Source organism: Symsagittifera roscoffensis, chromosome 6, assembly GCF_963678635.1.
Source record: "Symsagittifera roscoffensis chromosome 6, txSymRosc1.1, whole genome shotgun sequence".
Lineage (NCBI taxonomy): Eukaryota > Metazoa > Xenacoelomorpha > Acoela > Convolutidae > Symsagittifera > Symsagittifera roscoffensis.
This window is the reverse complement of record NC_087067.1, coordinates 20838025-20851079: the sequence shown is the minus strand read 5'-3', so window position 1 is coordinate 20851079 and position 13055 is coordinate 20838025. Positions and strand designations below refer to the sequence as shown.

General features: G+C 38.1%; 2 protein-coding genes across 3 annotated transcripts in view; one reads left to right on the top strand and one right to left on the bottom strand.

The window, feature by feature from the left end:
- LOC134848517 (pre-mRNA-processing factor 17-like) overlaps window positions 1-13055 on the bottom strand; it is a 316450-nt gene that overhangs the window by 150877 nt on the left and 152518 nt on the right. The window lies entirely within an intron of this gene.
- LOC134848641 (uncharacterized) lies at window positions 3921-4421 on the top strand. The gene has a single exon (XM_063866160.1). The coding sequence runs from the start codon at window positions 3921-3923 to the stop codon at window positions 4419-4421; it is 501 nt and encodes a 166-aa protein (XP_063722230.1).

Genomic DNA, 13055 nt, shown 5'->3' with positions numbered 1-13055 from the left:
TCTAATGGAAGGATAAACAACGACTTCTTTCATGAGATGATTGACACTGGCCGTACCGAGATAATACCTGTGTCAGATCAATTTTTGTCAGGCGAGAAATACTTCATCATGCCTCATCATGCAGTTTGGAAGTCGGACTCAACAACAACAAAAGGCAGAGCTGTTTTCAAAGGATCAGCTCCAATTTCGAATGGAAAATCGTTGAACGATTGTCTACTGGTTGGTCCCAAGAAACGGCCAGACCTCTTTCACAACCTTGTCCGGTTCTGATTCTACAAAATTGCACTATCTGATGACATCACCAAGATGTACAGGCAAATAGAACTATTCCCTAAAGACAGAAATCTACATCAGCTCTACTGGACAAGAGAAGAAAAAGATTCAACTGAGAAGTACCCGATGACCTGTGCCATCTACGGTATAGCTTCAAGTAGCTATCACGCCATACGAGTCTTGTTACACACCGCCGGCACAACAGAAGATGAACAGACAAAGCTAGGATTTCGTGAGTCCTTCTAGGTGGACGAGTAAATTGGTGGTGCAGATACTGAGGAACAAGACATCAGACTGCGCCAGAGTCTCACCGACGCTCTGGATAAAGCCTGCATGCACATTTGGAAGTAATCTCTCAACAGCAAGCTTGTCATGAGCGATATACCCGACACAAATTGCAGGAAAACAAAGAATTATTTTTTTAGCAGAAAACGACCACAGCGTCGAAATTTGGCATCCATTTTCTGATTGTTTTCAGTACCGGTGTATGGATTAATTGGACTCAGTGAAGCTTATAGGCATGCCCCAAGGCACCGCAAACCTCATCAAGTCAGCAAAAGTCTCGAGTGTTGATTTTGAAGCAATTCCAGTTGTTGCCGAAAGAGTCAAAAATGTGGCCGAGTGCAGCCTTTCAGGTGACAAGGAAAGAGGAACATCTAGAAACCAGGACCTGCTGCATTCGGACCCCAGCAGATACCCAATGATTCGCTTAGATTTTTGTCAATGATCAAATTAAATAAAGACCAATTTCACGAGGTCCCAAATCGCACTCTGTCAACTCCGGACGTTTGAAAAAGGCTGAAAAAGAAAACAAAGAGCAACAAAATTTTGTCAGTTGCATTTATCAAGATTGCTTCACTGCGACTACACATGAAACTGAGTCAAAAATGAGTTTTTCATCTTTTGTGCCCAATTTAACCAAAAAGTGGCCATTTTTGGACATAGTTTTTTGACCAAAAAAATCAAAAATTGAAAACATAACTGGTATCAGCACACTTCACAGGCTTGTCCCACTGACAGGTACTATCTAGATGCCTCCTACAAAAACGTTTCGCAAAAATCAAGCCGATTTCACAGGAGCCATAATGTGGTCAGTTTCGACGGAAAATTCAAAAGCCAATTCCCCAAAAAGAACAAGGACGCGTTTAAACCATGCCCAAGAAGTTTCCGGACAAAAAACATCACCTAAATTGCGCTAAAAAGAAAAGAAAGACCCACAGAAGCTCATCTACATTGTTTCAGAGCAGCTCATTAGATTTGCTCGAGAGCATTCGAACACCTACAATGGATGATAGTAAGCATTTTGGGGCGAGTTTTCGATGCCCTTGGACTACTGATCCCTGTAACTACAATTCCGAAGATTCTATTCCAAAAAAAATTAGGATGGGGATTTGGAATGGGATGACGATGTTTGGGCACTTATAGCGAACCAATTCCAACACTGGATGGATAGCTTAAAACTTTTGTCTTCCCCGCTAGAACCTCGTTACTTGGCCTAGGACAGCTTTCAGCAAGTCTATCTTCATATCTTCTGTGACGAATCCGAGATGGCTTATGGAGTAGTTATCTATGCCAGAACAACTTCAGATGCAGGAATCCCAATTATTAGAAGATGTTGGAGGTTAAGGTGAGGGGGGGGGGGGGGGTGTCCGTGGTGACCCCCATGTTTTAAGATAGTGAATAGAACATCCGGTCACCAAGCTATGTTTTAACATTGGGTATAGAGTACAATATATTAGGATAACGAACACCATTGGTAAGGTTTTATGGTGAGAGAATTTTAAGAATATCGAAATTCTTTGGTCTTTTGTAAGGAAATGTCTACTTTTTTTGCAAAAATCTCGGCGCGTGTTATCTAGTTTGTAAATATCTCTGGTTAATTGCGTGTAGTTTGTGGTATGAACGTTATGAATTTAGCGTTTTTGTTCATGGTAAGTTAGCGCTAAGAGTTTTTGGATAAAAAATTGGACTTTGAAACAAACACTTTTCAAAAAACTTCAAAAACAGATAAGATTTGTTATAATTCAGTCTAATTTTTTATCTACTCTTTTTTTTAAAACATCTACCTGAAAATATGCTGAAACCTACTAAAACGTCGAAAAAAAACACGGTTTTTGGAGAAAAAAAATGCAAAAATTTCAAGTATTTGGAAAAAATTGCAAAAATTTTGATTTTTTGGAAAAAATTGCCGAAATCTCAGCTTTTGGTTAGTGCTTTGTCGCATCAGATCTAATCTAGTTGTAAAATGTCCTTATTTCATTCTGTGCAGAATTGAGAATAAAGCCCAAATTGTATTTTAATTGGACTCATGTTGAGACAATGATACAAAATTTTGATTAAAAAAATATGGATTTTTCCACAATTTTCACTCAAAATATTAAATTTTAAATTGATCTCAGAACCAGGTTATATTTAAGTCATAGATTATAAAGCTCTCAACACTAAAAAGAAAGCTCACAGTAGCTGAAAACCGACACGATCCTTGGCTGGACAGTCTCAGGTGTCGCTGATACCGATCACACAGTCACAACACGAATACATTCGCCATGATATGGATTAAACTTTCTTGACAGCCACTCCACCACATTTAACAGATTCTGGGAAGTTGAAGATATTCCTCCGTCTCCAGAATCCCAACACTAATCCAACGAACTCGAGTGTATCCGACATTTCGATCAAATTAAGACACATGAACCAGACTGACAAGCTACGGTGAGGTTGCAATCAACAAATCAGAGGGGTTCTATGACAAAATCAAGAAGTATTTTGGAAGTAATCTCTCAACAGCAAGCTTGTAATGAGCGATATACCCGACAATTTGCAGGAAAACAAGGAGTTAGTATTAGCAGAAAATGACCACAGCGTCAAAACTTGGCATCCAGTTTCTGATTGTTTCCAGTACCGGTGTATGAATAAATTGGACTCAGTGAAGCCTATAGGCATGCCCCAAGGCACTGCGAACCTCAAGTATAGTAAAAGTCTCGAGTGCTTATTTTGAAGCAATTCCAATGTTGCGGCGACAATAGATGCTCTCCAAATCAACCGAACTGGAACTCTCACAGTTCTTCCAACGGAAAACGTCTAAGTTCGATCTCAGAACGGTCAAATTCATCACTTGAGGGCGCTCATTGACAATTGTGCTCAGACGATCGTCATCACCCTACAATTTATGCAACGGCTTGGCATCAAAACAACAGAAACTCCATATCGCATTATTAGAGAGAACCAGTAGAACCCAATGTCTACCCAATGTCGAATGACTCTCACAATTCCAACAAAATCTGGTAAAAAAAATTTCAAAGTTTGTTGTGTGGTGTTGGAAAACATCACGGATCACGAGCATCCAAACACCCAAGTTACAGCCACAGACCTACAAAAGGTCAGCAACTACAACTTGCAGATCCAGTTTTCGACAAGCCCAACACAATTGAATCTAACGAACTTGAGTGTATCCGACATTTCGATCAATATAAGACATATGAACCAGACGGACAAGCTACGGTGAGGTTGCAATCCACAAATCACAGGGGATCCATGACACATAATAAATCAATCATGTATGCTTGCCCGATATTGGTCACTAAGCACGCAAAGCTTTCCGGCAATTCATTTCTAATGGAAGGATAAACAACGACTTCTTTCATGAGATGATTGACACTGGCCGTACCGAGATAATACCTGTGTCAGATCAATATCTGTCAGGCGAGAAAAACTCCATCATGCCTCATCATGCAGTTTGGAAGTCGGACTCAACAACAACAAAAGGCAGAGCTGTTTTCAAAGGATCAGCTCCAATTTCGAAAGGAAAGTCGTTGAACGATCGTCTACTGGTTGGTCCAAAGAATCGGCCAGACCTCTTTCACAACCTTGTCCGGTTTCGATTCTACAAAATTGCACTATCTGGTGACATCACCAAGATGTACAGGCAAATAGAACTATTCCCTAAAGACAGAAATCTACATCAGCTCTACTGGACAAGAGAAGAAGAAGATTCAATTGAGAAGTACCCGATGACCTGTGCCATCTACGGTATAGCTTCAAGTAGCTATCACGCCATACGAGTCTTGTTACACACCGCCGGCACAACAGAAGATGAACAAACAAAGCTAGGATTTCGTGAGTCCTTGTCCTTCTACGTGGACGAGTAAATTGGTGGTGCAGATACTGAGGAACAAGACATCAGATTGCGCCAGATTCTCACAGACGCTCTGGATAAAGCCTGCATGCACATTTGGAAGTAATCTCTCAACAGCAAGCTTGTCATGAGCGATATACCCGACGAATTGCGGGAAAACAAAGAATTATTTTTAGCAGAAAAGGACCACAGCGTCGAAATTTGGCATCCATTTTCTGATTGTTTCCAGTACCGGTGTATAGATTAATTGGACTCAGTGAAGTCTATAGGCATGCCCCAAGGCACCGCAAACCTCATCAAGTCAGCAAATGTCTCGAGTGTTGATTTTGAAGCAATTCCAGTTGTTGCCGAAAGAGTCAAAAATGTGGCCGAGTGCAGCCTTTCAGGTGACAAGGAAAGAGGAACATCTAGAAACCAGGACCTGGTGCATTCGGACCCCAGCAGATACCCAATGATTCGCTTAGATTTTTGTCGATGATCAAATTAAATAAAGACCGACTTCACGAGGTCCCAAATCGCACTCTGTCAACTCCGGACGTTCGAAAAGGCTGAAAAAGAAAACAAAGAGCAATAAAACTTTGTCAGTTGCATTTATCAAGATTGCTTCAACGCGACTACACATGAAACTGAGTCAAAAACGAGTTTTTCATCTTTTGTGCCCAATTTAACCAATCCGAGGGGGATTTGGAATGGGATGACGATGTTGGGGCACTTATAGCGAACCAATTCCAACACTGGATGGATAGCTTAAAAATTTTGTCTTCCCCGCTAAAACCTCGTTACTTGGCCAAGGACAGCTTTCAGCAAGTCTATCTTCATCTCTTCTGCGATGAATCCGAGATGGCTTATGGAGTGGTTATCTATGCCAGAACAACTTCAGATGCAGGAATCCACATTATTAGAAGATGTTGGAGGTTAAGGTGGGGGGGGGGGGTGTCCGTGGTGACCCCCATGTTTTAAGATAGTGAATAGAACATTCGGTCACCAAGCTATGTTTTAACATTGGGTATAGAGTACAATATATTAGTATAACGAACACCAATGGTAAGGTTTTATGGTGAGAGAATTTTAAGAATATCGAAATTCTTTGGTCTTTTGTAAGGAAATATCTACTTTTTTCGCAAAAATGTTATCTAGTTTGGAAATATCTGTGGTTAATTGCGTGTAGTTTGTGGAATGAACGTTATGAATTTAGCGTTTTTGTTCATGGTAAGTTAACGCTAAGAGTTTTTGGATAAAAAATTGGATTTTGAATCAAACCTTTTTCAAAAAACTTCAAAAACAGATAAGATTTGTTATAATTCAATCTAATTTTTTATCTACTCTTTTTTTTTTAAACATCTACCTGAAAATATGCTGAAACCTACTAAAACGTTGAAAAAAAAACACGGTTTTTGGAGAAAAAAAACGCAAAAATTTCAAGTATTTGGAAAAAATTGCAAAAATTTTGATTTTTTGGAAAAAATTGCAGAAATCTCAGCTTTTGGTTAGTGCTTTGTCGCATCAGATCTAATCTAGTTGTAAAATGTCCTTGTTTCATTCTGTGCAGAATTGAGAATAAAGCCCAAATTCTATTTTAATTGGACTCATGTTGAGACAATGATACAAAATTTTGATTAAAAAAATATGGATTTTTCCACAATTTTCACTCAAAATATTAAATTTTAAATTGAGCTCAGAACCAAGTTACATTTAAGTCATAGATTATAAAGCTCTCAACACTAAAAAGAAAGCTCACAGTAGCTGAAAACCGACACGATCCTTGGCTGGACAGTCTCAGGTGTCGCTGATACCGACCACACAGTCACAACACGAATACACTCGCCATGATATGGATTTAACTTTCTTGACAGCCACTCCACCACATTTAACAGATTCTGGGAAGTTGAAGATATTCCTCCGTCTCCAGAATCCCAACACTAATCCAACGAACTCGAGTGTATCCGAAATTTCGATCAAATTAAGACACATGAACCAGACTGACAAGCTACGGTGAGGTTGCAATCAACAAATCAGAGGGGTTCTATGACAAAATCAAGAAGTATTTTGGAAGTAATCTCTCAACAGCAAGCTTATCATGAGCGATATACCCGACAATTTGCAGGAAAACAAGGAGTTAGTTTTAGCAGAAAATGACCACAGCGTCAAAACTTGGCATCCAGTTTCTGATTGTTTCCAGTACCGGTGTATGGATAAATTGGACTCATTGAAGCCTATAGGCATGCCCCAAGGCACTGCAAACCTCATCAAGCCAGTAAAAGTCTCGAGTGTTGATTTTGAAGCAATTCCAGTTGTTGCCGAAAGAGTCAAAAATGTGTCCGAGTGCAGCCTCCCAGGTGACAAGGAAAGAGGAACATCTAGAAACCAGGACCTGGTGCATTCGGACCCCAGCAGATACCCAATGATTCGCTTAGATTTTTGTCAATGATCAAATTAAATAAAGACCGATTTCACGAGGTCCCAAATCGCACTCTGTCAACTCCGGATGTTTGAAAAAGGCTGAAAAAGAAAACAAAGAGCAATAAATCTTTGTCAGTTGCATTTATCAAGATTGCTTCAACGCGACTACACATGAAACTGAGTCAAAAACGAGTTTTTCATCTTTTGTGCCCAATTTAACCAATCCGAGGGGGATTTGGAATGGGATGACGATGTTGGGGCACTTATAGCGAACCAATTCCAACACTGGATGGATAGCTTAAAAATTTTGTCTTCCCCGCTAGAACCTCGTTACTTGGCCAAGGACAGCTTTCAGCAAGTCTATCTTCATCTCTTCTGCGATGAATCCGAGATGGCTTATGGAGTGGTTATCTATGCCAGAACAACTTCAGATGCAGGAATCCACATTATTAGAAGATGTTGGAGGTTAAGGTGGGGGGGGGGGGGGGGTGTCCGTGGTGACCCCCATGTTTTAAGATAGTGAATAGAACATTCGGTCACCAAGCTATGTTTTAACATTGGGTATAGAGTACAATATATTAGTATAACGAACACCAATGGTAAGGTTTTATGGTGAGAGAATTTTAAGAATATCGAAATTCTTTGGTCTTTTGTAAGGAAATGTCTACTTTTTTCGCAAAAATGTTATCTAGTTTGGAAATATCTGTGGTTAATTGCGTGTAGTTTGTGGAATGAACGTTATGAATTTAGCGTTTTTGTTCATGGTAAGTTAACGCTAAGAGTTTTTGGATAAAAAATTGGATTTTGAATCAAACCTTTTTCAAAAAACTTCAAAAACAGATAAGATTTGTTATAATTCAATCTAATTTTTTATCTACTCTTTTTTTTTTAAACATCTACCTGAAAATATGCTGAAACCTACTAAAACGTTGAAAAAAAAACACGGTTTTTGGAGAAAAAAAACGCAAAAATTTCAAGTATTTGGAAAAAATTGCAAAAATTTTGATTTTTTGGAAAAAATTGCAGAAATCTCAGCTTTTGGTTAGTACTTTGTCGCATCAGATCTAATCTAGTTGTAAAATGTCCTTGTTTCATTCTGTGCAGAATTGAGAATAAAGCCCAAATTCTATTTTAATTGGACTCATGTTGAGACAATGATACAAAATTTTGATTAAAAAAATATGGATTTTTCCACAATTTTCACTCAAAATATTAAATTTTAAATTGAGCTCAGAACCAAGTTACATTTAAGTCATAGATTATAAAGCTCTCAACACTAAAAAGAAAGCTCACAGTAGCTGAAAACCGACACGATCCTTGGCTGGACAGTCTCAGGTGTCGCTGATACCGACCACACAGTCACAACACGAATACACTCGCCATGATATGGAATTAACTTTCTTGACAGCCACTCCACCACATTTAACAGATTCTGGGAAGTTGAAGATATTCCTCCGTCTCCAGAATCCCAACACTAATCCAACGAACTCGAGTGTATCCGACATTTCGATCAAATTAAGACACATGAACCAGACTGACAAGCTACGGTGAGGTTGCAATCAACAAATCAGAGGGGTTCTATGACAAAATCAAGAAGTATTTTGGAAGTAATCTCTCAACAGCAAGCTTGTCATGAGCGATATACCCGACAATTTGCAGGAAAACAAGGAGTTAGTTTTAGCAGAAAATGACCACAGCGTCAAAACTTGGCATCCAGTTTCTGATTGTTTCCAGTACCGGTGTATGGATAAATTGGACTCATTGAAGCCTATAGGCATGCCCCAAGGCACTGCAAACCTCATCAAGCCAGTAAAAGTCTCGAGTGTTGATTTTGAAGCAATTCCAGTTGTTGCCGAAAGAGTCAAAAATGTGTCCGAGTGCAGCCTCCCAGGTGACAAGGAAAGAGGAACATCTAGAAACCAGGACCTGGTGCATTCGGACCCCAGCAGATACCCAATGATTCGCTTAGATTTTTGTCAATGATCAAATTAAATAAAGACCGATTTCACGAGGTCCCAAATCGCACTCTGTCAACTCCGGATGTTTGAAAAAGGCTGAAAAAGAAAACAAAGAGCAATAAATCTTTGTCAGTTGCATTTATCAAGATTGCTTCAACGCGACTACACATGAAACTGAGTCAAAAACGAGTTTTTCATCTTTTGTGCCCAATTTAACCAATCCGAGGGGGATTTGGAATGGGATGACGATGTTGGGGCACTTATAGCGAACCAATTCCAACACTGGATGGATAGCTTAAAAATTTTGTCTTCCCCGCTAGAACCTCGTTACTTGGCCAAGGACAGCTTTCAGCAAGTCTATCTTCATCTCTTCTGCGATGAATCCGAGATGGCTTATGGAGTGGTTATCTATGCCAGAACAACTTCAGATGCAGGAATCCACATTATTAGAAGATGTTGGAGGTTAAGGTGGGGGGGGGGGGGGGGGTGTCCGTGGTGACCCCCATGTTTTAAGATAGTGAATAGAACATTCGGTCACCAAGCTATGTTTTAACATTGGGTATAGAGTACAATATATTAGTATAACGAACACCAATGGTAAGGTTTTATGGTGAGAGAATTTTAAGAATATCGAAATTCTTTGGTCTTTTGTAAGGAAATGTCTACTTTTTTCGCAAAAATGTTATCTAGTTTGGAAATATCTGTGGTTAATTGCGTGTAGTTTGTGGAATGAACGTTATGAATTTAGCGTTTTTGTTCATGGTAAGTTAACGCTAAGAGTTTTTGGATAAAAAATTGGATTTTGAATCAAACCTTTTTCAAAAAACTTCAAAAACAGATAAGATTTGTTATAATTCAATCTAATTTTTTATCTACTCTTTTTTTTTTAAACATCTACCTGAAAATATGCTGAAACCTACCAAAACGTTGAAAAAAAAACACGGTTTTTGGAGAAAAAAAACGCAAAAATTTCAAGTATTTGGAAAAAATTGCAAAAATTTTGATTTTTTGGAAAAAATTGCAGAAATCTCAGCTTTTGGTTAGTACTTTGTCGCATCAGATCTAATCTAGTTGTAAAATGTCCTTGTTTCATTCTGTGCAGAATTGAGAATAAAGCCCAAATTCTATTTTAATTGGACTCATGTTGAGACAATGATACAAAATGTTGATTAAAAAAATATGGATTTTTCCACAATTTTCACTCAAAATATTAAATTTTAAATTGAGCTCAGAACCAAGTTACATTTAAGTCATAGATTATAAAGCTCTCAACACTAAAAAGAAAGCTCACAGTAGCTGAAGACCGACACGATCCTTGGCTGGACAGTCTCAGGTGTCGCTGATACCGACCACACAGTCACAACACGAATACACTCGCCATGATATGGAATTAACTTTCTTGACAGCCACTCCACCACATTTAACAGATTCTGGGAAGTTGAAGATATTCCTCCGTCTCCAGAATCCCAACACTAATCCAACGAACTCGAGTGTATCCGACATTTCGATCAAATTAAGACACATGAACCAGACTGACAAGCTACGGTGAGGTTGCAATCAACAAATCAGAGGGGTTCTATGACAAAATCAAGAAGTATTTTGGAAGTAATCTCTCAACAGCAAGCTTGTCATGAGCGATATACCCGACAATTTGCAGGAAAACAAGGAGTTAGTTTTAGCAGAAAATGACCACAGCGTCAAAACTTGGCATCCAGTTTCTGATTGTTTCCAGTACCGGTGTATGGATAAATTGGACTCATTGAAGCCTATAGGCATGCCCCAAGGCACTGCAAACCTCATCAAGCCAGTAAAAGTCTCGAGTGTTGATTTTGAAGCAATTCCAGTTGTTGCCGAAAGAGTCAAAAATGTGTCCGAGTGCAGCCTCCCAGGTGACAAGGAAAGAGGAACATCTAGAAACCAGGACCTGGTGCATTCGGACCCCAGCAGATACCCAATGATTCGCTTAGATTTTTGTCAATGATCAAATTAAATAAAGACCGATTTCACGAGGTCCCAAATCGCACTCTGTCAACTCCGGATGTTTGAAAAAGGCTGAAAAAGAAAACAAAGAGCAATAAATCTTTGTCAGTTGCATTTATCAAGATTGCTTCAACGCGACTACACATGAAACTGAGTCAAAAACGAGTTTTTCATCTTTTGTGCCCAATTTAACCAATCCGAGGGGGATTTGGAATGGGATGACGATGTTGGGGCACTTATAGCGAACCAATTCCAACACTGGATGGATAGGTTAAAACTTTTGTCTTTCCCGCTAGAACCTCGTTACTTGGCCAAGGACAGCTTTCAGCAAGTCTATCTTCATCTCTTCTGCAATGAATCCGAGATGGCTTATGGAGTAGTTATCTATGCCAGAACAACTTCAGATGCAGGAATCCACATTATTAGAAGATGTTGGAGGTTAAGGTGGGGGGGGGGTCCATGGTGACTCCCATGTTTTAAGATAGTGAATAGAACATCCGGTAACCAAGCTATGTTTTAACATTGGGTATAGAGTACAATATATTAGGATATCGAACACCAATGGTAAGGTTTTATGGTGAGAGAATTTTAAGAATATCGAAATTCTTTGGTCTTTTGTAAGGAAATGTCTACTTTTTTTGCAAAAATCTCGGCGCGTGTTATCTAGTTTGTAAATATCTCTGGTTAATTGCGTGTAGTTTGTGGTATGAACGTTATGAATTTAGCGTTTTTGTTCATGGTAAGTTAGCGCTAAGAGTTTTTGGATAAAAAATTGGATTTTGAAACAAACACTTTTCAAAAAACTTCAAAAACAGATAAGATTTGTTATAATTCAATCTAATTTTTTATCTACTTTTTTTTTTAAAACATCTACCTGCAAATATGCTGAAACCAACTAAAACGTCAAAAAAAACACGGTTTTTGGAGAAAAAAAAAATGCAAAAATTTCAAGTTTTTGGAAAAAATTGCAAAAATCTCAGCTTTTGGTTAGTGCTTTGTCGCATCAGATCTCTGTGATTGTTTGACAGTAGCAACAAGGTAAAAAAAATTGCATAATTTCAATGAGTTTTGTTTCATGAACATGTTTGTGCAATAACTACACACTCACTGGCGCTCCAGTCTGAGTGTTTTATATAAACCATCTTATACAAAAAACCAGAAAAATAATTAATCCAGATATTCCAAGAAACAAAAAGATACGAATTAATTTTGGTTTTTAGTTGCAAAGGTTAAAGATTTGAGCCAAAAAAGAACTCTTCAAAACTGATTTTTTGACCAAATACCTGATCGTAAAATGTGGTCAGCTTGGAAAAACCATGTCTGAAATTACATAAGTAGAAGACCGATTTAGGATGATACTTGAGAGAAGGCGAGCCGAGTCAGAAGAAAAAAGCATGGATGAAACTCTCAGTGAAACAGGAGAGGAAATGGAAGTGGGGAACACGCCTGTGTTACAGGAGCCATAATGTGGTCAATTTCGACAGAAACTTTCAAAGTGAAAAATTTAAAAATCAACTCCCCAAAAAGGACAAGGACGCGTTTCAACCATGACCAAGAAATTTCCGGACAAAAAACATCAAGAATTTCACCAGAAATTGTTCAATCCATAGAAAACACAAAACGGATTCCACCCAGCATCTTTTGGTCACCTAAATTAAACTAAAACAAAAAAAAAGGATAGGGAATACCAATGGTAAGGTTTTATGGTGAGGGAATGGTAAGAAAATTGAAATTCTTTGGATTTTGTGTGAAAATGTCTAGTTTTTTTTGCAAAAATCTCGGCGCGTGTTATCTAGTTTGTAAATATCACTGATTAATTGCGTGTAGTTTTTGGATTGAAGGTTATGTAATTAGTGTTTTGGTTCATGGTAAGTTTGTGCTAAGAGTTTTTGGACAAAAACCTGGATTTTTCATCAAACAATTTTTAAACAACTTCAAAAACAGATAAGATTTATTATAATTCAACTTAATTTATTATATACTCTTACTTTTTGAAACATCTACCTGAAACTCTGCTGAAACTGACTCAAACTTCGAAAAAAAAACCAAGGTTTTTGGAAAAATAATTGCAAAAACTTTGATTTTTTGGAAAAAGTTGCGGAAATCTCAGGTTTTGGTTAATTTTTTGACGTATCTGATCTTATTGTAAAATTTCATCGTTATATTACGTGCAGAGTTTAAAATTAAGTTCAAGTTGTATTTTAATTGGAATCATGTTGAGACAATGATAAAAAATTTTGAAGAAAAAAAAGATGTATATGAATTTTTCCTTAATTTTCAAACAAATTATTAAAATATCCCAAATCGCA